This window comes from Eretmochelys imbricata, chromosome 13 (genome assembly GCF_965152235.1).
Source record: "Eretmochelys imbricata isolate rEreImb1 chromosome 13, rEreImb1.hap1, whole genome shotgun sequence".
In the NCBI taxonomy this organism is placed as follows: Eukaryota; Metazoa; Chordata; order Testudines; family Cheloniidae; genus Eretmochelys; species Eretmochelys imbricata.
The window spans coordinates 11,633,262-11,659,213 of record NC_135584.1 but is presented as its reverse complement, the minus strand read 5'-3'; the positions used below and the strand labels follow the sequence as shown (position 1 = coordinate 11,659,213).

Here is a 25,952-nt window from a genome sequence, read left to right as displayed (position 1 = left end):
ATTAGTAATTCCATCACAGACGGTTAAGCCAACTACATTATAATTTCAATACAGGTAATTTTGAAGCTGTGCTGTTGGACAGTCTCTCTTTAAGGATATGTCCATAAAGCAGTTGGGCGGGGCGGGGGGGGAAGAGGTGCGCGTGCAACTGCAGCATGTGTATCCATCCTCTAGCCAGCTTTAATCTAATTAGCTTGGATACCAACTGCAGTGAAGCTACAACCGCACCGGCTGTACAATCCCGCCTGGGACCCTGCGTGTGTATTCAGGCAACTAGTCCACGCTGAAGCCTGCGCTGCCACAGCTTTACTACTATTGGTGCTGAGGGAGCGAAATCAGAGCTAGCTCGGTTACACCTATACGTGCTGGAATGAGCCGCCAATGGCAGTGCAGACTCACCATCAGGCTACGTCTACACTGCGAGCTAGGGTGCGATTCTCCTGCTCGCTGACACACACTCACACTAGCTCTCATCGAGCTATAAACAACAGCGTGGCCACAGTAGCACAAGCAGCGGCAGCTGTGGCATGGCTTAGCCGTGCGGAGAAATAGCACTGGTTCAGGTGGGTTTGTACTCTGCATGGCTAAGTCATGCCTCCACTGCTGCTTTGCCGGCTACCGCGGCTAGACTGCTATGAGCTAGCGTGAGTCTGTGCACGCAAGCCGGAAGATCACTCCCCCTAATTCACAGTGGAGATGGAGCCGCACGGGGTCTCAAGTGAAATGGTCTGTCAACACCACGATGATGCCTAGTCTTGAAAATGACTTAGGAAAATAAGATTTGGAAAGTCTGACTAAGTGTATGACTGAAAGCTATACAAGGTGGGTGTAACAACATTTACAAGCAGGAAAAAAAAAAAAAAAAAGATTTTTCCAAGAAGAGTTATAAATAAGTCTCAAAAGCAGGAGGGTCCAAAGGATTCCTCAAAAACTTCACTCATGCAGGGCTCGGAATTTTCTTCTGTCTGACCACATGTACTAGGCCCAGAAAATTTACTAGCTGAAAAGTTATTTGAATTGGTTCAAAGTGCTTCTATCTTTGGCAGACCGAAAAACCTTACTGTGACATTGTTCTCATTACCATCTTGCTTTCTTCACCTCTTCAACTTTAGCCGGCGATCTCTTATGAATTAGACGAGGTTCCTTATAAGAGATCCAAATTAGTGTTTAAGAGCCCAAACCTACTCCCATTCAAGTTAATGGCACAACTCGCGTTGATGACAATAATGAAAGTTTGGGGCCCCAAGGGGCCCAATACTACAAGTTACTAATGACCCCATAAGTTTAAGCCTGAATGGCTTACCACATCTGAAGCTGGCATTCCAAGCTTAGAGAGGATTTTAACACTGGTTTCTAATTTCTCAAAATAATGGCCAATACCATCTTGCATCTCTGTTTTAATCATAATTCTAAGAGCTTTTTTTATTATATCAGGAATTAATTCCATTCCAGAAGGTTTACAAAAGAGGACTTTGATCAACTCACATTCCTTGATCTAGAAATGTTTTACAAGCACTGGCCGAGACTGAAAGACAGCAAATTCCAGAGCTCAAGTTAGTGTAATTTTCATTCACTAGTTTTGTTTTGTTTTTTTAGGGGGTGTGTGTGTCTGTTTAAATCTCACAGGCAGACATGCATATTGAGACACTGGAAAGGGGCTGGGAAACTGGTCAGTCCTTTACAGAAAGACCACTTGTAACTGGATAACTGAGAAATAAGTAAGTGACAGTACAGGCAGAATTAAAACTAACCTTCCAGTTAACTAGTTTACTTAATTAGCAAGTTAAAAGTTTGAATATGAAGTCCATCTTCCAGATCCTTGCACGGACCAATGTATACACCAATTAAAAAAAAAAAAAAAAAAGCATCCAAATAGGGGATACAATTTTAAAACAAAAAAAACTTCTTCACTGCCACTTACATTCACTGCTTCCACTTTGTACTCATCGTCACTGTCTGGAGCAGAGAGGTCCAACAGAATAGGACACACCTTATTTTCAATATCATTTTGAGCAAGAAGTTCGTGTTCTAGCAGTATCAGCAGTGCTTCCTGACTTGCTTTTCTAACCTAGAAACATGCAAAAGAAAAGATTAGAAAAAATACACTGTAAATGCAGTATTTTATGAGAACCATAAAAGTGAAGTCAATATCTGTTCTCACTGAATGGAGTGCAAAAAGTCGAGGAAACAGTGAAAAGCTAATCAGTTTTAATAAAACTAAGATATTCTTAGTAATAAACAGAAAAACTTGAGGATTTTAAGGGGACTTTTAACCCAACTTTGGGTACTAGCCTACTGGTTGGAGCACTGGACTGGGACTCAGGAGACTTGGATTCTATTCCTGACTCTATCATTGACCTGCTGGGTGACCTTAGGAAAGTCATTTCCAGTCTCTATGTCTCAGTTCCTCCATCTGTAAAATGGGAATGATACAGATGTCCCTTGTAAAGTGTTTTTCAGATCTATGTACAAAGTGCTATATAAGATCTAAGTATTATTATTACTAATAGAAATTAATGTATAACTCCTCCCTATTGTGAAAGGTCCACATGCCAGACTGAATTAACTATACAACTTTTACAGTCTGAGATTTCCTACCTGGTTGTTAGGGTCTGTGAGGTATCTCACTACAATGGGCATAAGGTAGTCAGAAAATGCTGTTGGGAAGTTTGGTCGACTTTCTTGCAGAAAAATGGCAATGGGAGGTATTTGTTCCATCAGTTCCGTCCGTACAGTAGGCTCTGACAGCATAGAGAAAGTCAAAACGGCTTTAGTAAGTTTAAAGTTAGAACCAGATACATTCAATAAGTAGCATTTCCTCTTGTGAAACTATGAAAAGCAAAAAAAAAGAAATCCTGTTTTTTGAAATGTCACTATTTAGAATATCTGTGTTTAAAGGTCAGCTGAGAAATCAAACGGTCTCAAATATAACCTCCCATCAGCCCAAGACACTTAGAGCCATATTTTTAAACAAATGGATAGCTATCTTTCTTGAGAATCTGGCCCTTTTCATGCATTATAACTAATTTCCTTACAGCTTCTGCGTACTAGTACCTCATTTATCTATGAGCCAATGCATGTGGAAGTAGCTAGTAGTCAAAAGGAAAAGGGATATACACGTTATTTTTCACACCGTTTTCCTGTGTTTTGCTAAGGTTCATTGGATTTTTTTCATCTTTTGAAAAGCATCCTGTACATTCTCAGGTGTAGTTTAATAATAAAAATAACATTAAAAGTCACAACTGGGATATAGAAAAGTACTTAGATGTTTTCTGCATTTTTGCACCAGTGTCCCAGACAGCGTACATCTCAGAGGTTGGGGACCTGTGCTTTATTTTCTTACCTTAAGCATGCCAAGGGGCAACATTTTTTTAGTCCCTCATAGAGCAATAGAGAAAGCAATCAATCACTAATTAATAGTTAAACTTTGCCATATTAATCATGTAACTACTGATAAGATAGAGACATGTATTTTAAAAGCTATTTCTCCCTCATTGCAATTAACATTTTTCAATTGTTTTTAAGACAGATAGGTTTAAAAGAAACAAGCAGAAAAATATCATAGAAACGAAACTTTAAACGTTAACTAGTTCAGGCGTCAACTCAGCACATGATAACCCAAAGAAAGCAATCACATATAGAAGTTGTCATATTAAATATACATAAATTATATGTGACCAAAAAACACTCCCAAAACCGTATGTTAATACATATGTTAAACCAACCCCCCACAAACATCAGGAAATTCAAATACTAAATTCTTCAATCCATGTTAACTTGCCCACAATAATATACACAGTAGAGCAAAATGTGGGTGGGCTTATGGGGGAGGGTTACATATATTTTTACCCTAACTACTCTAAATATAGAAATGTTTTGGGAAATAACTTTTTTCAATCCTGGGTGCTTAAAGTTAAGCACCTAGATCTATTCTTAGGCACCTGCATTAAGTGGCCTGGTTTTTAGAGGTCCTGAAAACCTGCTGCACCTGCTGAATTCAGTGGAATTTGTAAGTACTCATTGCTAATTTAAATGAAAATATAGTTTTAGGGGCAGGATTTTCAAAGGAACCTAAGGGAGTCAAGCACCCAACTCCCACAGAATTTTAATGGGATCTGGGTGCCTAAATCCCTTAGTACCTTGGAAAATCCTAGCCCTGGTGACTAACTAGGCAGAAGATTTGAAATTTTTGGCTTAAGTTTTTATGTTTGTACTTTTTCTATGTACAGACTTCGCCTTCTGATTTTTTAAGTCAGGAGCTGACTTTAAAGACAGAGCCCACAGAGCAGTAAGCAAAAACACAGAAGTTAGTGTTCCAATCACTATGGCTCCCATATGGCAAAGCAGTTAACGACTTCCAGAGAAGAAGAATTGTCCAGTGGCTAGGTCACTGGATTACAACTTGGGAAACCTTGGTTCAAGTCCCCGCTGTGTCCAAGCCTTCCTGTGTGACCTTGGCCAAGTCTCTTAGCTTCTCCAGGTCTTAGTTCCCCATGTGCAAGATGGTGATAAACAGCACTTTTTACCTCTGGGATGTTATGGGATAAATACATTAAAGACTGTGAGATATTCAGACTCCACGGTAATGGGTGTCATATAAAATACATAAGGTACATTAAACAAGTGTGTTTTGCTCAATCTACCCTGTGCTTTAACACATTTACATTCCTTCTTCCTCCTCCTCTGAAGAGCCAGACAGATCAAAGATATACTCCAGAATGTGTATATTTCTAAACTAAGAGTTCATTGATACACCTGGCTGCTAAGTGTTGCATGGTGGAACTGCTGCCAGAAGCCATGTCCTTCAGTCACTAAGAGATCTCGCACCTCTCCAAAGAGAGCATATATCATACACACAAAGATAGAGTGGAGAGCTGAATAAAAAGTAGGTCACAAGGTGTTCATGGTACATAGACCTGTCTCTCCTGCTCAACAAACCCTTACACAGTATTTGTCAATCCAAACCAAGCACTAGTAAGTTTTAAAAAATTAAGAAATTGAATCTCAAACCTGCATCTTCGGACAGTCTGACCACTATCTCCATTACCGTCAAGAAATCTTCTTCATTATTACTGAAATCTCGAAAGACATCAAGTAGACCTCTGGCAATAATCTGTCTGCAAAGGGACAACATAATGTGCACTTTAACATCCTGCTGACAGCTGGGGGAGGGGGGGGGAAGGAGAAGAGAGGGGAAGGGGCAGGGGAGAATATCATAAAAATGCAGGGCTCGAAGGGATTTCAAAAGGTCATCTAGTCCAGTCCCCTGCACTGAGGCAGGCCAATATTTATAGACTATCCCTGACAGGCATTTGTCTAACCTGTTCTTAAAAAATCACCAATGATGAGGATTGCACAACTTCCCTTGGAAACCTATTTCATCACTTAACTATCTTATAGTTAGCAAGTTTTTCCTAATAGATCTAACTACCTATACTGGGAGAACAATTGATTACCTTCCTCTTTGTAATAGCCTTAACATATTTGAAACTTCTCAGGTCCTCCTTCAGTCTTCTTTTCTCTAAATGTACCCAGTTTGCTTTAGCCTGTCCTCATCGGTCAGGTTTTCTAAATCTTTCAGCATTTCTGTTGCTCTCTTCTGGACTCTCTCCAATTTGATCACATCTTTCTTCAGGTGTGGTGCCCAAAACTGGATACAATACTCGAGCTGAGGCCACCAGTGTCAAGTAGAGTAGGACAATTGCCTCTTGTGGTCATACATATACCCCAGAATGGTATTCGCTTTTTTGCAAATGCATCATATTGTTGGTTCACATTCACTCTGTGGTCCACTATCACCCCCAGATCCTTTTCAGCAGTGCTTCCCTCTAGACAGTTATTCCCCAATTTGTATTTGTACATTTAATTTTCCCTCTTAAGTACAGCATTCTGCACCTTAAAAGGATGGCCAATCTTCTTTTAAAATGTTCAGGCATACAGAACAGGTATGCAGTACGGCTACATCCCAAACCAAGTGTAGAACTGTGGGATTTAGATGTCCTATTAAGGTGACCAAAACTGAAAATTGGGCCCTTGTACAAATTATGTAAAGCAATAATCCTGTTTCTACTACAATAAAAACCATAACAAATATGCATTTAAAAGATGGACAAGAGGTATAGTATCATAATATTTTATTCTTCATCTAAAATCCATAATAAGATTCAGAATAAAATAAAAAAATATTAACATAATGACTAGAAAACTATGGGGAATAAAGTAACAATGCAGAAATTTCTAGCCTCACCTTTAAGAATATTAGTCTAATTGTCATGTCCTTACCGATTAAATATATTCTCACTAAAAGCATATTTTTCCAAACGAGCAAGCGGAGTCAAGTTATCCTGTCCCGGAATGTCCAAGAATGCAGTTATCCTCATGCTATCACAATCTGGTCCATAGTCTTCAAACCCAACTTTAAAAACAAAAACAAAAAACATGTCAGTAAGAGAAGAAATCACAGCATTAAATACATCTCCTTGGCAGCATCCCTTTTAGAAATATTCTGCATAACAGCACCAACTATCAGTACAGTGCTGAGAACTGCTCAGATAGAATCCAACTCTTCACTTGGAGAGGTCAGTGACCACACCCCCATGTACTTCAACAACTAAGCTTTAAGGATGAATCCATAAGGGAAGTCAGTCTGATTGAAGTAAATGGGAATTTTAACAATGACTGCAAAAGTCATGATTTGTCCCTTATACATAATATAGATTGAGATTTCCAAAGCCACCTAGACACATTTCCCACTGCAATTAATGAGAGCTGTGCATCGAACTCCTATCAATGGTTTGAAAGTCTCAGCCCTGTCTGGTTTGTATTTGGAAAATGCAAAACTCCTTCATGTAAGTGAAGTTCCCTCTTAAGGCTTACTCTATGCTGTAAAGTTTTGCCAAAATAGCTATGTCAGCTAGGAGTGGGGGAAATCACACACACCCAACCAACATAGCTATGTTAGCAAAATCCCAGGTGTATACTCAAAGATACCAAGAGAAGAGTGCTTTTGAATACAATGTCATTCAGGGAGGTGGTGTAACTACACCCACAGAATTGCTTTTGCTGGTATATGTTGAATATCCACTAGGGGACTTTGCTGGAGTAGCTATGCCAGCAAAAAGCTCTTTTGTGTAGACACACCCAAAGACTCAAGTTACATAATCATCTTTTTGAAACAGCGATTCACCAAAAATGTGATTGTGATTACACGGACAATTAAATCCAGAATCAATTTCTATAAGCTTTTCATGTTTTTTGGAAATAGCGTTGCCTTAAAGCTCTCAATATTTGTGTGTGTTCCTGAGTGCTATTCAGTAAGTACTGTCAGATAATATCTAAGAAACTTGTCTTTACCTGTTGCTAATAATTCCTTAAATTATTAAAAATGAAAAAATAATCTTACTTTTCAGTTTCTGCTGTTTGCTTACATTTTGCCCCTCAGCTTCAGCAGTGAAGACTATTCAGTTTCACTTTCAGATTCTCATGCTCAGTACTACAGAGTTTACATCCCAAACCCTGTAAGTGAATGTTTACATTCAAACAAAAATACTTTTCATTTTTCTTTAAGCCTTGAAGATATTTATATGAATATTAGGTTTTATAATGGCTTTTTTTCTTAAACACATTTCAGAAAAAAGAAAAAAAACACCCTGATTTTGTCTTGAAAAAAATGAATATTTGTTTAAATTTTGACCAAGTGTTGACATTTTAGGGATACACATATCATAAGAACCTAGCAAACTGTTTTGGTCTTCTGGGAAGAAAGAATTTTATCTGGGGTGTATATCACACTTCTATAAAAATACTGCTGATTTGACTCTAGCACCCAAGCCAAAAATCAGTTATCCGGGGGATGGGGGGGGGAAGGAGGGAGTTCTGCAAATTTATTGTGAATCGTGTGATATGTAGTGTAATTCTTGAAGACATAGCTCCTGGAATCATGCGATTAGTTACATGAAAATCTTATCTTTCATTTTAAAAAAGTTTCTAGCTCTTGTGATTGTAGAGAAAAGCTTGAAAACAAAGGGTAAAGGCAAATACAAAACCCAAGATTCATTTAAAAAAAACCCTCATGATTATAAAGTTAATCTTGTGATTTTTTGAAGCTTAACACTTTTTGAATGCAAGGGGTTGAAACACTAATTTCGATAATTTTAAACAAATCACATAGGAGTGGCTGGTATAATGATAGAGTGGGAAAGTTATCATTTATTTTCATTGTTGTATGTAGTGTTGTTGTAGCCATGACTGTCCCACGATATCAGAGACACAAGGTGGGTGAAGTAATATCTTTTATTGGATTGACTTCTTGTCTCTCTCACCAACAGAAGTTGGTCCAATAAAAGATATTACCTCACCCATCTTGTTTCTCATTTTATTTTCAGGCAGGCAATGCAGGGTGTATCAGAATTACTAGTACTTATTACAGAAATTTTCCCCTACTATGTGGGCACATTTGGGAGTTCTCCTCTGAAGATACATAAACATCTCCATGCAAGTGGGATTTTCTTGTGATTTCAGACTCCTAACAATGTTGTTACCCAAACAGTACTCTGCCAGTACTTGCCCTCCACCACATCTGTTGTCACTGGTTTCTAATCCTGTAAACATTACAGACCACGCATAAATAATAGATATAATTTGATCCACTGGATAAGATATTTCTAACCTCTGTCCTTAAAGAAATAAACTTTAACAGCAAACTAAGCTGCATATAGTATAATAAAGATGACCTCCATTCAGCTATACCTTCTACTTTGTCCCTTGAACTTTAAATCTTAGTAAAATGATGTCAACAGGTGCAGAAACTGTACACAGAGCCCACAAATATAGTATAATCTACGTAATTACTGTGATCATAATTACAACATTGGTATTGGTTGCACCAGAATTCCTCACTATACATCTAAGGAAGTCTCTCAAACTAGTGGAAGCTTTCAAAGAAAAAGAAATGCTAAATGTTACTGTTGCATATATAAAATTAAGCAGCTCTTAAGACAACACAATAAAAATATCAAGTAATCAGTTATTTACTGCACTTATCGATTAGGTATATTATGTTATGCTTTAATTTTAAATTGATGCATGCATAATCTAATGGATTGTGATTTAGCATCTCCTGGCTCTGACAGACTCCATCAATGGACTTTGGGGTGGGATATTCACATTGGACCCAGTCCTATTCCAAGTGAAATCAATAGAACTTCTGCAACATACTTCAAAGTGAGCCAGAAAGGATCTTTTATCACTTCTCAGTTTCCTGCTCTGTAAAATGGGAAGAATAATACTTAATCTGCCTCACTGGGACATTGTGAAGATTAACTGATTTATGTAAAGTGCTTTGAAGAAGTAAAGCTTTATCTTAAAGTATTTTGTTTAAGAAGAGTACCTTCCCAATAGCTGACATGCCAATAATTAAAATCCCTCGAAATGGGATGTTACAAATTGCACAAGACTGCTTTATATTCATTAAATATTTGTTATATCTGTCTATTCATATTCAAATTTGGATTTGCCAGTACATTAAAAAAATTATATCTACACTGTCATTTACACTCTCCAAGCTATCAGATACAACACTCTTCACAGGGTTCAAATGCTTGCATTTAATAAGGATAAACACCTTCACTTCTGGTTCTCATCCTTCATTTATTACAGCATTAAGTTTAATAAGGTCAACACTTTCCCCAAAGACCTTCTTAACATGTGCCTTGATATAACAAACTTTGGCTCTGAACCACATTAAAATTCGCTACTATCAATGACAGTGTTAGAGTGATACTGCAGTGTATATAAATACTAGACTGATATGGATGGGTATATTATTTGGAGTATCAATCAGCATATGTTAAAACTATGTAGATAGCTATTTTCAGAGTAATATGAAACAACAACAAAATGTGAAGTCACTGCGAAATGCCATACTTGCTTTTTACTCTCTCTCTCCCCACCCCACCCCCCTTCCCCCACAATATGCATCCTAGGGAAGGGTGTCTTTTTTCCCCAACCTCACAGAGAGGTATCCATCAATAATACTGGAGAACATTTGCGTACTACAGAAAGGGGCCCATGCCCCTCTAGTATCATCATTATAAATTAGGGGTCTTGGAGCATACTGCAGACTTCCTGCCAAGAGATAAAACTAAATTTAAAACAACAAAAAAGTTGGTTTCAGACACAGGATGTCCTTCATATGTAGGGTCAAATTCTGCCTTTAGATAGGCACACAGCTAATTTACTTCAAAGGGAATGGTGCACACACAGCTGATGACAGAATTTGATATCATAGTCTCTTAAAAAAAATAGAAAGTTAATTGGCCTCTTCTACTGCAATATGAAGTTTCAGAGGAAAATATTCGAACAAGAGACTGAGTAAGGGCTGAATCATGCACACAAAGCAAAGCAGAAGAAAACTGGGATTAACGTGAAGGCCCAATTTTTCAATTTTACTTGTGCACATTCAACTACCACAAACGCACCCATAGCCACATAACTGTACATGCAAATTAGGCATGCTAATATTTATTGGGTTTGTGGGTTTTTTTTAAATAAGGGTCTGAGTATTTTTTCTGTTGATATTTAAATCATTGAACTACTTCACAACTATCTTTTACAGATATGGCATTTGAGGGGGCAGTATAGCAACACAGAGATATACTACTGTACACAGGTGACCTATAACCTGGAAACTAAAATGTACTTCCACTTAACTAGCCATTACTGCTTCTTGCAGGTGGCATTACTAATTTTAGAAGCAATACCAGCCTACAGATAAGCATCCTTTAATAGGTTTGCGATTTGTATCTGCATTAAACAAAAAAACAAACCAAACAAAAAACACATTACTCAGACCAAAGAAGGGTTGAAAGTGGTGAAACAGACTTTCCAGGTTAGTGCAGCAAATATCAGATCAATTTAAGATCATAAGATATGCCATTCTCAATAAGATTAGTGCTCCATCATGTCTAATATCCTAACTAACAGTAGCCAAACCCTGATGCCATCACTAAAAGCTCTGAATAAGTTATGCCCTGTGTGGACGGTGCTTGGAGTTCCTTCCTGACTCTGCAGCAATCACTTTACATACTGAAGCATGAGATTTGATTACTCGTCTGACCTGCTATAATGAGAAATAGTATTGACAATAAAGGTTGTTCTTTTTAAAATCCAGTCATATTAAACATATTTCTACAGCAGTGAATTCTTTAAACTAACATGTCATGAGAAGTAATATTTATTTTAATTCATACTAAATTTATCAGCCATTAATTTTATCAAGTACCCCTTTGTTCTCGTATTAGAAAACCACATTAAAATGAAGGAACTGACCAGTTGCCACTATAACGTTCATAATATTGACTATTGCAGTAGAATTCCCTGTAACTCTGATTGCAACAAACAAACCAATCAACCATGTTTCTATGTTCTAAAGTTTACTGCACTAGCTTGTAAATATGTATGCACATACTTCACTTTACTCAAATTACTAAAGTTAAGCACATGCTTAAGTGCTTGCACGATCCAGGCCCTGAAGAGTAGCTACAGAACACACTGCTTTTGTTACATACAGAGTGTAAAGAGTTAAATAATCCTAGTTTTAGCAGCCTCTCAATTCATACCAAATAAATTCCACCATAACTCTAACCATCTTCACTGACCTTCTCTGGACCATTTTAATCTCAACTCTCTTTCCTAAAGTGAAGAAACCAAAAGTGCACACAGTACTCTGGATAGATTGTAAGCATGTTTAAAAGAAAATACAGAAAATCATGAACTATTATTTCTAATGCACCCAATATGCTTTCACCATTGCTGACACACACAGGGCTCACAGTTCCATTAAACTATCCACTGAGAGGCCCAGCCATATTTTCCCACTTAGAAGATCAAGTGGGCAAGTTCAGAATCCATCAGTGTATAGGAAATTTAACTAGTGTAGCCAATGTGCACCAGAGAAGTTGAATTTAATATATCATGTGACCGTCCCAAAGGTACTTAAATCTCATATCCTGCCATATCCAAACAATTTAATGACATCAGCAAATACCACCATCTCATTGCCCACTTTCCCCACTCAATCACTAATAAATATATTAATACCAATACCCACCCCTGCGGAACTATTAATCTCTCAAAAGAGCAAAGAACAGTCATTCCCTACATTTTTCTCACCTACTCAGTTTTTAAATCCACCATAAAACTTCATTTCTTAACCAGTATTTTCTTTAGTCTTACAAAAGGAGTTTTTAAATAAAACCCTATAGAATCAGCTTCTCTTATTATTTTATTAATCTTCTTAAAGAATTGTATACAGGTTTGACAGCTTTTACAGTGGGGAATGAAAAAGTATCTTACAAAGTCAGCACTGGTTTGACCTTCAGTTAATATTTATTCAAGTGTAGTGTCACACTATCCACAATTAGTTTCTCAATCAGCTCCCCTGGAATTTAGGGGAGATTTCCCATTCCATAATTCCCAGGATCTCTTCTGGCTCTTTTTGTTTGATTGTTTTAATAAAAATTAGTTGTAGCACATTACATCTCCTCACCAATATCTCCACTATTTAATGCTTTCTTTCCTTCAGACACCATAGATCTAGTTTTAGTGATTTACTGCAATGAGTTGCTTAAAATGCTCCATAACCTTTTCCTTAGGGTATGTCCACACTGCAACTGGAAGCATGCTTCTCAATGCAGGTAGAGAGATACGTGCTAGCTCTGTTCAAGCCACTGAGCTATAAATAGCAGTGTGGTCACATGGAACGGGAAGTGGCTCAAGCTAGCCATCCAAGTACATACCAAGAGGGTTGGGCAGGTTTGCACTCAGGTGGCTAGGCTAGCCCAAGCTGCCACCCCTTCTACCATGCCCACATTGCTATTAGCTCAAACAAAGCTCCCATCTACCTGCAGTGTGAAGCAAGCTCCCAATTGCAGTGTAGACATGCCCTTTGAGACTAATTGCAGCACCTAGCACTACTGATCTAGATTGTTGTTTTTATTTACGGAAGGTCTCAGAAGCCCCAAACTATCAAGACCACACACTGAGTTCTCAGATTTTGCATCTTAATTCTAGGTGCTCTTTCACACCAACTAGGAGCAGTTCATACTCTAGTTTTGAACTTGATGTTGAATTAAAAATGCAAACAGGTGTCATTAACAATACTTCAAGTCAGACATTTTTCTCTGTCTGTCCATGCCATAGTAGTGATAAATCAACATGTTGCATTAGGTCTATTTCAATGTGAAACTGATAGTGGTACATATAGATGTGATTAAATAGACATATACAAAGCACACTTTTTCCATTATTGGATCACCATTCTAGATTCAAAACTGCAAAATGATAAAAAAAATCCTCAGATGAGGCAAACTTGAGCTTCATCCCCCAAGCCAGAAGTTTGGCTTACAATCATAAAACTATTTTAGTCAAGTTACCAGGACAAATGACACTTCTGCTGATAGCCTTGGCAAAGAAGCCAAGGAGTCACTGGCCATGGAGAATGAACTGCCCTTTCACCCCTGGAGATGGTACCCTCCAAGTCAGTCCAGGCACACTGGCAGGACACCGTGGGAGGTTTGGACTGTTGCTTGTACTGAAAACAGAAGAGTTCAGCTGGCAGACAGGCATCTTTCACTTTTTCCAATCAAAGGGGGAAGAATTAGTTGGCAAGACATAGACAGACTATTTTCTGGTTGGATTATAAGGGGGTTTATTTATTGATTGATTTTAATTGTGGCAGAGAAAAGCAAAATAGAACAGATTATCAACTCTACTAATGGGTTTAAACTGCAGATCCAGCTACTTTGGCTCCCCTTGTTATTAATGGAACTTTAAGGTGGGATGTACTGGGCTTTGAGAAGCTTCTTTCAAATCCAGTGTGGGCACACAGAAGTGTACTAGCCAATCTGCTCCCAATTTAAATCCTCTGCTCAACAAAGGTACTTGGTGTTGTTTGAGGTCATGGCGCAAACTTAGCAAGCAATAGCCCTCTGTTTAAAACCAATATCCCAGAGAGACAAATGTATGAACTGAAGTGCAAAACACAAGCACTACCCTACAAATCCAGACCTGCAAAATTTCACCACTTTAAAGAGCGATTCCATATCATTTTCAATTAGCTTTCAGACAATTTTTATAGCCCAGTCTCTGAACTGCCATCCCCCCACAAATCAGGATTGTCTAAGCAATACAGAACAGGTCCCTCAAAAACAACAACTTTAAAAACACTCACAATTTTTTTTTCAAATGATAAACTCAAATTGCCATCCAAAGTGCCAGTTAGTACCACACTGGGGTCCAAAAGCCCAATCAGAATGTCTACACTGCAATTTTATAGCCCTGCAGCCTGAGCGCCCCCTCTCCCCACAGTTCGAATCAGCTGACATAGCCCCACCACAGTGTTTTATTACAATATAAACACACTCTAGGAGTCTGTGGCCCTCAAGCCACTAAACACATATGTACTCAAGACATGTATGTCCTCAACTTTAAGTATGAGTTGTCCTATTGACAATGGAGCTTCTGACATGCACATCCCTTTGCAGGATTGGGACATGAGGCCCCAATCCTTCAACAATGCCTTACATAGACACAAGAATCTGCTGTGCAGAGCTCACTGCATAACCAGGGCCTAAATAAGGGAGGGTACAAAAAATTTGGAGGGAGATTTTAAATGTCACATTGAAGCACTCTGTAAAAACCTGCCAAGAGTAGAGGAGATGTTTTTAAAAGCAGACTCAAAATTAATCCATGATTGAAGTTTCCTTCCAAACAAATCAGTGGCAGTTCTGGAAAGTAATGCAATCACATGTTTTAAAAAGTCACAGTGAGAGATGCTAAAGAGAAAATGTATGAGACCTGCAACCTCATCGAGACAGACCTCAGTAGGATAGTGAGAAGTCTGTAGAAAACTGGGTGAAGGGAGGAGTATTACAGTAACAGGTTGAACATGAACTCCCTAATATTCTTCACTAGCACTTGAGACTATGAGTCTAGATCACAGAAAGTGATCATACTTTTTTCCGTATCTCTGTAACTCTCACAATGGCATAAGAAACGCAAAACAAATAACCACCTTGTAAAAAATTGTTGTCCTGTGTGTTTCAATTAATCATTTAGAAATCTCACTCATTCAAATGATCACAACAAAAAGTCCTTGTCTTAGGCCAACTGCTAGGAACGTCCTTTGCAAGCAACAGAACTAATGTCAACTTTATAAACCTGAAATGAAGGAAAGCTCTGTATAAGACTGAAAGCTTGTTACTGGACTAACTTCTTTTGGTGGGAGAAAAAAATATTACCTCGCCTACTTCATCTCTCAACTTTATAAACAACACAGACCTGAATGTAGGCTACTTCTCTGGCAATTAACTGCATTTCAGTTTTTAAAGTATTATTTCTGCAACACCCAAATGCGTGCTAGGCTTTTTGCTAAGCAAGAAATACCTTATATCTTCTGTGTATGATGAAAGATTGACATTTTGGGGTTACAATTAGACATGCAAAAAATTATGAAAACAATTTAGAAACATCCCTCAAAATATCATAGCTTATGACAGTTCTGAATTAACTTGTCCCCTTTTCCCCTGTTATTCAGGTGTCCATCCCATGTATCCAGATCTGACAAGCCTCCTTCATTTAGGGTTAATTCTCTCCCTCCTGTACCCACAGCTTTCTGTAGCGTGTTTTAGTGAGATATTTAAAATAAAATAACCTATCATTTTATAAAGAGTTTTAAAGCCCCCAGTCCCTTTCCCGTCTTACAATAAAGGATTTTACTGAGTCAATGAGCATTTAAAAAAAAATCAAATCACAACAGTTAGGTGGCATAAGGCGCCCTAAAAATTTAGCATAAAACCACAAAAATTACTGTATCAGAGATCCCTCTGCCAGCAGCAACATGAAAATTCAAGACTGCGTGTGTGTCCGTGTGTTAGGTAAGAAAACCCAAGCCCTCTCTGATCTTTCACCTATCAGTAAAATGAGCCTCACAAGCCTCTTCCTTTCACACTAATCTGGGTGAAAGCGCGGAGAGGGAGATGGGGTGGGGCGGTGCAGAAAGGAGCATGTGGGTGAATGAGTAAAACAAGTAAAAACAGTTACTCACAATCATCTAAGTCATCCTGCAAATCCACAAAATACAAAGGGATCCCTACAAACAAAAACAAAAGAGAGAGACACGGGGGGTTGGTTTCACAAGGCTCTCTGGAGAGACAAGAGACAGAGGAGGAAAGAGGCACGCACGAAGTTACACGGCAGTTTGGCGTTAGTCACCCGCACACCCCAACACACCCGCACACCCCACACGGAGCAGGAAGGAGAGGAGCGAGAGCTGCTTACCAGCCATCTTGGAATGGACATGGGGAAGGGGGGGGGGGCAGAGGGCGGAGCTCCCTGCGCTGCTTGACCCCGGCTGAACCCCCCCCCCACTAGATTTTAATAAACAAATGCTGCCCTGGAGGCAGGTAGCCCCTCAAGCGCCCAGGCAGCCCCAGGAGACTGAAAAATTACAGTCTTTAAAAAAGTATGCCCCGGGAGGGAGGGGGGGTAGTCAGGTGACTCGTATGGGCTGCCCAAGATGGCGTCTGGTGTGTGGCGCCTGAGAAGCGGGGGTTACCTGTAAGCGGTGACTGGGGGGGAAGTGGCAGGGAGCCCTCTGTCTCCTCGGGAGACCCTCCTGCCTGTGTTCAGGGTGGGGGCTATGGTGATGCTGGGCTGCGCCTCTGGTTCTCTTTAAGGCAGCAGCCTCCCTGGCCATGGCTCTGAGGGAGCTGAAAGTTTGCTTGCTTGGGGTAAGTCACCTGCTGGGTGTATCTACGGTGATAGGGAAGGGGGGGGGCTGCTGTATAGCCCCTCCCCCGGTGCGGTCTTGGTAAATGGGGGAGGGGATGGAGGAGGGGGGAGTTTCCCTCATAGAGGGATTCATTTGAAAGGTGAGGGGGGATTTCTGTCCTTTATGATCACGAAAGCCCTTAAAACTGCTTTAGAGCGAGGGTGGTTTGTGATGGTGTTTTTCCTGTGGTGAGAGGATATTTTTGTCTCTTTCCAGTGCCCGTGTTGATTTCTGCATCATCTGTTTGTGTGCTCCACAACAGCTAGTAAAGCCTTTCTCTCTAGGAAGAATTTTTGTTGTCTGTGTTTGACACACAAAGTAACACACACTTTTATTTTCAAGGCTCCCCTATTAAAAAAATGGTCCTGTGTTGAAACTGCTCGGCTCCCATCCCCCTTATGCTGTCCAAGGCTTTGATCATTTGAATAATATTTAGCCCTTGTATTTATGTAGTTTGATATCAGACACTTAATGCCATTTTCAGGCTTCAAAAGCACTCTCCAAATACTAGATAACGGATGAAGGAGACTTCAGAACAAACGTGGGTGAGACTTTAAATCTTGTTTAGAAATATATATGGCAAAATCTTCATCTCAAAAGACAGACGTTTTTAAAAATTCTTAGCTCCAAAATGAGTGCTCCCAATCAAAGGTCCTCCAAACCAAATCCAACTGAAGTCAATTGGAGCTTTTTCCTGGACTCACTCTATTGGGAGTTTTGTCTGCTTAAAAACAAAACAAAACAAAAACAACGAAATTTGACAGGTTGGACTATGTATTTCCTGGTTCTAGATTGTCTTGTTCCCTCTCCCTGGAAAATTGGTGTATATTCCCTAATTTTGTATATCCGGTATTTGGGGGAAGGTGGTTGGCACGGTTGCTTCCTAAATATGAAAAGGAGTACTTGTGGAACCTTAGAGACTAACCAATTTATTTGAGCATAAGCTTTCGTAACTAAGAAACTAAGTAACTAAGAAAATTTCCCCTTCTAAATGCCTCAGCCAGGAAATTACTTTCATCTCCCTTTCTCTTCTTTATAACTTTCTGTTAAACACTAAAATATGTAAGTGACAAGAATAGTGTATTTTTGAATTCCTCTCTCCTCTCCCAAAAAAGAACCTTCGAGACGATTAGCACAAACTTAAATTTTGTACAGATTAGTACTGTAGTATATTGCTGATTATGCACTATATGTATCTTATAACTTTAAAAATAAACTCAATATTTGTCGATAATCTAAACTCTATCCCCAGATGTACAGATACTCTTTTCTTAACCTGTGTATTATATAATTTTTTAACATTAGCTTTAATAAAAAAAATTTAATCTGGGCTGCAAACACTGCAGAAAGCAAGCTTAAATGAAAGCAAGCTTGTTTTATTCAAACGTTTCTTAATATTAGGTTTGGTAAACTATCTTTTTCAAATCTTTAAATTTGGGGTATAGATTACCTGATTCTCTCATCTGAAGATTGTGAAGTGGTTCAGCTATGTTGTGTTTAAAGGCATGTGAGCAATCAGACATCTTAACTTAGTGCTGCAAGTAGATGCAACTTGAAGCATGCCTTTTGTTTGTTTCTTTTATTAAGCTTGAGTTGTCGTAGTTACTATTCAAAACACACACAACCTAGTGTTAAATTTCTAATGTGTTTGGTGCTATTTTAAACTGTGGTTTGTCACCTTAGAATTCCTCCTCTCTTGCTCCACGCAGCTATGAGATTAAAAAATGTATTAGTTTCAGGTATGTCTCAGAAGATGTTTAAGATCTTTCATTAATAGGGCGGGACTCAATGACTCAGAGGCTGAAATGTGTTTGCAATGCTTGTAATAGTGTGACACCCTTGATCTACTTGTATGTGTTAATTACCTTATTCAGCTACAGATGTACACTTTTAACAGTTGAGGTATAAAGCAGCAGCTTTCTCGATCTCCTGTACAAATATCCCTAATTCAAAACAAGCACTTATGCAGACTTTTTGATGGGGGAGGCGTGGTGGGAGGGGAGCATACAGAACAATCTATTTCAAGAGATGAACATAATAGCTTTTTGTTTAAGTCTTATACAAAGTTATCAAATATCTTTTATATCTGTTTTGGGATAATGTATCTTTAATAGAGCTATCTCCTGTTTTCAACATAAATGTTATTTTTTCGCTCTTCAGTTTTTCAATTTTGCTGCACTGAAATATTTTGATTACTAAGACCCTGATCCTAAGAGTTGTTCCACTTGGCTGGACCCGCACTGACTTCAGTGATGCTCTCTGTAGGAACTGGGATCAGTCTTTCCATAAGGAGCTTATTGCGGAATTGTGGTTTAAGGGCTTGTCTACACTGGCACTTTACAGTGCTGCAACTTTCTCTCTTGGGGATGTGAAAAAACATCCCCCTGAGCGCAGCAAGTTTCAGCACTGTAAAGCACCAATGTTAGACAGTGCACCAGCGCTGGGAGCTGCGCCCCACCCCCCGTGGAAGTCGCTCTGCCGTGACTACACAAGCCAATGTAGTTGCTAGTGTAGACTAGCCTTAAATGTGCTTAAGTGTTTATGGTAGCTAAATTCTCATTGGTGTAACTGCTATGTTATTTTTCAGGATACTGGTGTAGGCAAATCAAGTATTGTGTGGCGATTTGTAGAAGACAGCTTTGACCCTAACATCAACCCAACAATAGGGTAAGACACTAAATAAAATGTATTTGAATTGTAAATAAGATAGAGGAATATATAATTTAATCCCAAAGAGTCACATATGAAACACACTCTGCATGAAGTTGCAGAAGTTGGGTAAAGCGGTTAAATCTATCCAAATTTCATTTCAATGCAAGAAAAACGCATGCTCTGAATACTGAAGTGGGAGTCAGGAACTCCTGAATTCAATCTTTGCACTGACACTGATTTGCTGTGAGGCCTTAGGCCAGTCATTTGGGGCTTGACCAGCAAAATTGCATGTAGTAAAAGCTGCATGCAAATCAGCAGTTACGTACATAACCCTCCATTTGTATACACAGATACATGATTTTGAATACCCAGTCACAACTAATGCAAATGGAAATAAGTTAGTTTTAAAAATCTACACTTTAACTGCCTTACAGTGTCATTGTAATGCCTGAGATTTCTAAATACCCTTAAAGACTAAAATGCTAAGTGTTAATATTCTGGCTTCATGCAGATTCAATGTTTATGCTGTAGGGCAGGTTTAAAATCTTGTCCTGTTTTTGTATTAATAATCTTAACTAAAATATCCTGTTAGGCTTTCTGGATTATGAACAAACAAGTGTGTTCTACTGCTGATGCAAACCTCAATATCTGTTTCTCATTCATCAACAGAAGAACATAAATCTTTGTCCACTTTATGTTGAGGCACCATTCTTGAACTTCAAAAATAACTGAGTATAGTAACTATCTGGTTGCTCGAGGTTTTTAAAAAGTAATGTAAAAACAAAGTCTCAGATTTTTCTAGGATGTTTCAAATTAACAATGATAAATATTTTTGTCAACTGCATCTTTTTCTCCTTCCCAGATCTGTTTCTTTAATTAGATTAATATAAAATGCATATTCCCTTAACTAACAAAATGGGGTAAATACAATAACACTTCCTAATAAAGATCAAGTGTTTCCTTCATTCCTTTGAAATATCTAGTTTTCCTTTTCTATGTTTTAATTATGGTGTACAAAATTGGATTAAATACAATCATGCTGTTTAGAAATCCTGTTCTTTTATTAACAAAAGCTATATGTAAGAACAGACACCTAGATCATTTTATGTCAAAACTTAAGGGCTACAAGTTTTTATCTGTTAATTAATCTACAGCAGAGGTTCTTCATGTAGGGTTTGTGAGTGCTCTGCCCTTTTCATATCACTAAATGGAGTGGGAGCAGGGAAGTCCCAGCTAGATGTGGGGGCAGGAGGTTATGGAAAAGCTGTGTTGGGATAAAAAAGCTTGAGAATCATTATCTGCAGATATATTCATTACAGGCGCGATATTTAAAGGTGTTCAGGTGCCTAAAGATGCAGATAGGCACCTCAGCTCCCAGTTGCTTTTGCAGATCCCATTGAAGTGCCTATCTGAATCTCTAGGCACCTGAACACTTTTACAAATCTGTCCTTGCTTCTTCTTCTTTGGACTGATGGTTGGATAGCTATCTTGTGCAATCATTGCAACAACAAAGACCCTGATCCTGCCACTGGATCCATGCACAAGTGTGGCCAAACATCTACATGCAGTCACTAAGTAAACTGGCAGGATGATATGAACTCAAGTGCTACAGCTCTGCCTATCTTGTATCGCATTCAGCCATGCTAGTACCACCAAGATAATCCAGTGCTTGTGTAAGATCCGTTCACGGATGAAGAACAGATGGGGCAAAGATGAACCTGAGCAAGACAGGTTGTGCTGGAGGGCAGAGTTTACAGCGCAGATGCTGTCTCCTTTGGCTGAGGGTACACGCTTACAATTTGTCAATTCAGTCCATAGTTTAGGAGTGGTCCTGGTGGCCTTTCTGTCCCTAAGCGCTTACATAGCAGTAGCTGCGAGTTACGCTTTGCTTTCTACCATCTCCATTTGACTAGGAGACTCTCTTCCATCCTGTAATATTATACCCAAGGCACTAAAGGGCATTCAGGGCATTGCCATGTCCCATCTAGACTACAGCAATGTAATATACCTGGGCATGAAGTCATCAGCCCTTAGGGAACTCCAAGTAGAACAGAACACTGCTTAAAGTTCCAGGATGCTGAGGAAACAGTCTGCTTCTGTTGATCAGCAGATCTCTCTAGTTTGTGCACCATCTCTGCTTTTCCACTGCCTGACTATTATAGATTCTTGAATGAGAGAGCAAGCTGGTTGAAGCTTAACCCAGCTTAGCTGGATGTGATGCAAGTTGTTTGAGGCAAGCAGCTAGGAGTTGCTGCCTACTCCAATATTGAGGATAATTAAGGTAGTTACAATTCAGGGGTATTTTTGGATTGCTGTTGGAGTCCCAGATAGCACTCTGAGCCATAAAAAGCTGCCTTTTTTTAATAACACTTGCCACAACGAAAATCTTCATTTCTCTCAAATGCAAAGCTTGGTGACCTCCATTTTGGACTATACAACATGCTCTATGTGGAACTGTCCACAAAGACAACTCAGAATATTCAGCTGATTCAGAATAGAGCAGCACAGCTGCTGAATAGGAGTTTCTGTAGAAAATGCATTACACCAGTGTTCCATTGACTGTACTATCTTCATATACTCTTCAGGGTGCTGGTTGATTGTAAAGCCTAATTTGTTTTGGCTTCTAGCTACCCAAAAGACTTTCTCTCTCCACGTGTCTCATTCCAGCCACCACTGTCAGATGAGACACTCATGCTAACAGTCCCTATATCTGAAGCTCTGGGGATGGGAATGGGATGTCTTCAGTGGAGGTACTGCAACTGCAGAATTCACTTCCACTTTGGCTAGAGTTTAAAATTCAGAGTTTAGTACAAAACTGATTTATTTAATGGCGTCTTGCCTAAGGGGTGCTGAAGTCATATACCCGTAACTTTTATGCAGTGAGCCTTTGGAAGTTTTGGTAAACTGCTTTCCAACAATTGTATGTCTAGTGACATTGGTAATGTGAGCATTTTTTAAATGAACAATCATAAATTTGACTGTGAACATCATCATCAATATAACTACAGTTATAAACAGGCTCTTCCCTGGGTGCCTTGATATCAGCAGTATATCCTGCTGCAATACCAGTAGCAACCCTAATGCCCAAAGCTAAGAAGAGTGACTTTTTCTTAAAGACAAATTTAATTTTGTTAAAAGAGAATGGGAAACACCTTAGATTCATTAAAGATGAAATAATTTAGTACTCAAAAGTGAAGAGTATCTGAAGTAAATTTAGAGTGGTAAATGAAAATGGACTACTTGCTCTCTGATTCGCACACACTAGAACAGAGCTGCAGACCTGTCGTGGCTGGGTTGCAAATGCTCCATCTGATGACTTAAATCAAAATACAACTGTATTCGCTGGAATCTTTAAAAATTGTTGGTAACATTACAACTGATCATAGATTCTGTAAAATCCGTTATAAAACTTAAACTTTGGACTAGAATTGATGTGATGGTATGCCATGAATATTTACAATCCAGAAGGCCTTTCTAAATCACAAGCAATTTATATTAAATGTTGGGGCTAAACTATTTGAGTGTCTCTAAAGAAAATTGGGATGGATACACTACCTGTCTCTTCTGAAGAAATTGCATAAAGATTTGCCCTAGTCAGATGTGTCTGGGAGAGTGGGTTGTGGGGGACGCTGGGACTGGGAGCACTGTGGGGAAAAAACAGTTGGGTGAGAAACTGGCAGGAGTGGGAAGAATGAGTCTGGCCGGACAAGGAGACTGGGACTAGGAGTCCATCATGGGAAGGAAAAGAGGGTGATAGATCTGACAAGGAGCTATGATGCAGGGGGAGAATTAGGAGTGGAGGTAGATTAGGATGTGTAGCCAGTCGGAGAGAAGGAAGAGACAGATTGGACAAGGAGCCAGGGGGGTATAACTTGAACTGCCTGGGCAAGGAGACTTGGGAGAGGGAGTTAGGGTAAGGGGACAGAACTGTCTGGCTGTGAGGAAGGGGAGAGATTAGGAGTGATAGGGGCTAAGACTCAGACAGCAAGCTCAGGTGGGAAGAGCCTATGGACAAAGAGACAGGATTGAGACAGGATGGAAGGTATGGGATGGAAGGGGTCAAGCTTAGGCAAAACAGGCAGAAGTATTTGTACCCACGACAGCAAAACGAGCAGAAGAGTCTGTGTTTGCTAGATCACACTCCCCTCCAAAGCCTGGAAAGGAATCCCAAATTCCTGAGTCTGACCATTCCTCTGCTGTCCACAAATATTTGTGAAACCCATGGTGAAGTATCTCTCCTTTTTCCCCCCTCCTCCCAACATGTGGTCCACATACAGTAGGACAACCTACTACTGCTTTCAATTAGTCTTTTAGCTCAAGTAGTAGAGGATTGTCCATTAGCTCAAACAGTTCCAACCTGGCCAATGAACCATGTGGGTGTCAGTATGATGTCACATGATAGAATTTGTGTTTTTCAGTTTGTTTTTTATGTGTAATTTCCTAGATCTAAAAACTTAAAAGTTAGAAAATAAAAAATTAAGATTAACTGTGCAACCTAAATTTGGCCCCTTTGTGATTTGAAAAACAGTCATTTATACACTGTAGTTTAAATGATGAATTAAAATGTGTATCCATACACTTTAAATACACACTAACAATCATCTGTTAATGGACATCATGTTCATGGTCTGCACACTTTACCTCATTCTCATTGTGCAGCAGTGTTATAATGTAAGAAAGTGGCAGTGCTTACAATGCTTACAATAGACACTTTCTTTTAACGTGCTACTTTCCCTTATCCTTTGCTCAAGTACATAATTAGTTACGTTTAAATCCACTGAAGTTTGGCTCTCTTACCCTTGTCCTTTGGTATTAACTTGTATTAAGGTCATTGTAACCTTTTGTTCAGCTTGTTTAAAGGAAACTTAAAATCTTGTAGTCTTTGTGCTAGACTCTAGCTAAACCATCTGAGGTGATGGGAGGTTTTAACCTCCCGGGAGAACTTAAGAGCTTTCTGCTTTCCTTTTAAAAACAAATACATTAAACTTAACTATTACATGCTACCTTACTGTTGAATTGTGTTGATATACTCTGTAGCTGCCATTAATGTGTAACTGAAATTATGAAGGGCTTATTGTCATAACTTCTATGACCTGACAATACTTAGAGCCCAGGAGGACTCTAAAGCCTGAGTCACTGAACTTTAGTGTCCAATACTGCATCCTGTGCTAAAGACATTCACCCTTTGGCTTCATTTCTGTAATAGGCTTTGGGCTGGTGGACTCCTAATTTTGGTGGGGCTCTATGCAGGTCCTGACTCCTGTGTAGAGTTCACTGCAGGATCAGGGCCTTGGTTTTCATCTCAAACTTGAAAAATTCACACCCTATCTGGCACTTATCAAACTTTTTTATTTAAGCTAGTAAGTTCACACAGGCCTTTATGCCATAGCATACTTCAGCAGGCAAATTCAGTTGCTGTATGACCTGTTGAAGTACACAAGACATCTTTATGGGGCCCTCGCTCCTATGCTAATTACCTGGTAAATATGCAGTATTTTGAAAGACAAAAACTAATGTAAAGAAACAGTTTGAGCTCTCAAAGCATTAACAAAATACACATGCCACCAAAAAATAAAAAGTTACAGCACCTTGTACTCTTATTCTGCAGACCTAAATTCAGTGTAACGTTTCTTTCACAAGAGTGGATGATATCAGTAACACTTAAAGCAGAGCTGGGAACTGTTTCCCTGATGAAGCAACCATGGTAGGTGTTGGGGTTGTCATCCAATTCTTGCAGGAAACATGAAGAATCCTGGCATTGGGTTCTGGCAGATTTTTTTTTTTTAAAGGTAATCTCTTTTACATATCTTGAAGCCCCATCATTACCATCCTCCTGCACAGAAAAGTTATATATATTTAGGGAGCTGTGGGGAGGAGGAAGGATTATGGCCCTTCTTTTGAAAGTGCTGGGGATCTTCAGGTTTCAGGAAATACTGATGGGGAGAGGGCTTGGGGGCAGCACTCTACACTGCCTTATTCACCTCCCAAACACCCAATTAAATTTTGGTGGGAAGTCAGCATTAACTTATCTGCTTTCAGTCTCTGCTCTGTGGGACTCCCCAGAATGTGGTTGGCAGCCAAATTTCATGTCAACATAAGTCCAGAAAGGGCTAGTGCACAGGTTCCATGTGGTATCCCTTCAGTAGTTCCTCTAATATTCATGTGCATTTTCGTGAATTTGTTGTGGTGTTCCTTTGTGTGGGGGAGGTGTGAAGAATGCCACTCTCACTCCCCAGCTGCTTCTGTGGCAGTGCAAAACCTACATCCCCTCACCTTCAACAGACAAGTTAAGAGGAAGGAGAGTGCAAATTTACAAGGCTTCTTATCCCCTCTCTGATCCTTTGTACTATATTCTGTTAAGGTGGAGTTCACCAGTGTTTAAGTGGTGTAAGTGTGACTTAATTGGTGCATGCATCCTTGTCTGGGTCCTTTGCACAGTAATTAATTTCAAACATTATGTATCATGATC

The 25,952-nt window shown here is 39.2% G+C and overlaps 2 protein-coding genes across 3 annotated transcripts in view; one reads left to right on the top strand and one right to left on the bottom strand.

The window, feature by feature from the left end:
• Positions 1-16,368, bottom strand: part of LOC144273320 (serine/threonine-protein phosphatase 4 regulatory subunit 1-like) — a 39,946-nt gene extending 23,578 nt beyond the window's left edge. The window contains exons 1-6 of one of the 2 annotated variants that reach the window (XM_077831782.1): positions 16,339-16,368; positions 16,106-16,150; positions 6,283-6,415; positions 5,011-5,117; positions 2,599-2,741; positions 1,922-2,068 (exon numbers count right to left, since the gene is read on the bottom strand). In XM_077831782.1, the coding sequence (XP_077687908.1) occupies positions 1,922-2,068; positions 2,599-2,741; positions 5,011-5,117; positions 6,283-6,415; positions 16,106-16,150; positions 16,339-16,345 (582 nt within the window). In that variant the 5' untranslated portion in view covers positions 16,346-16,368. Of the gene's footprint in view, positions 1-1,921; positions 2,069-2,598; positions 2,742-5,010; positions 5,118-6,282; positions 6,416-7,402; positions 7,512-16,105; positions 16,151-16,338 lie in introns of those variants that run through there. The other variant, XM_077831783.1, reaches the window with a different exon arrangement.
• A 213-nt stretch (positions 16,369-16,581) lies between these two features.
• The window catches only part of RAB22A (RAB22A, member RAS oncogene family), a 34,871-nt gene continuing 25,500 nt past the window's right edge, over positions 16,582-25,952 (top strand). The window contains exons 1-2 of the mRNA XM_077831674.1: positions 16,582-16,790; positions 19,419-19,498. Coding sequence (XP_077687800.1) covers positions 16,755-16,790; positions 19,419-19,498 — 116 coding nt within the window. The 5' untranslated portion in view covers positions 16,582-16,754. The remainder of the gene's footprint in view (positions 16,791-19,418; positions 19,499-25,952) is intronic.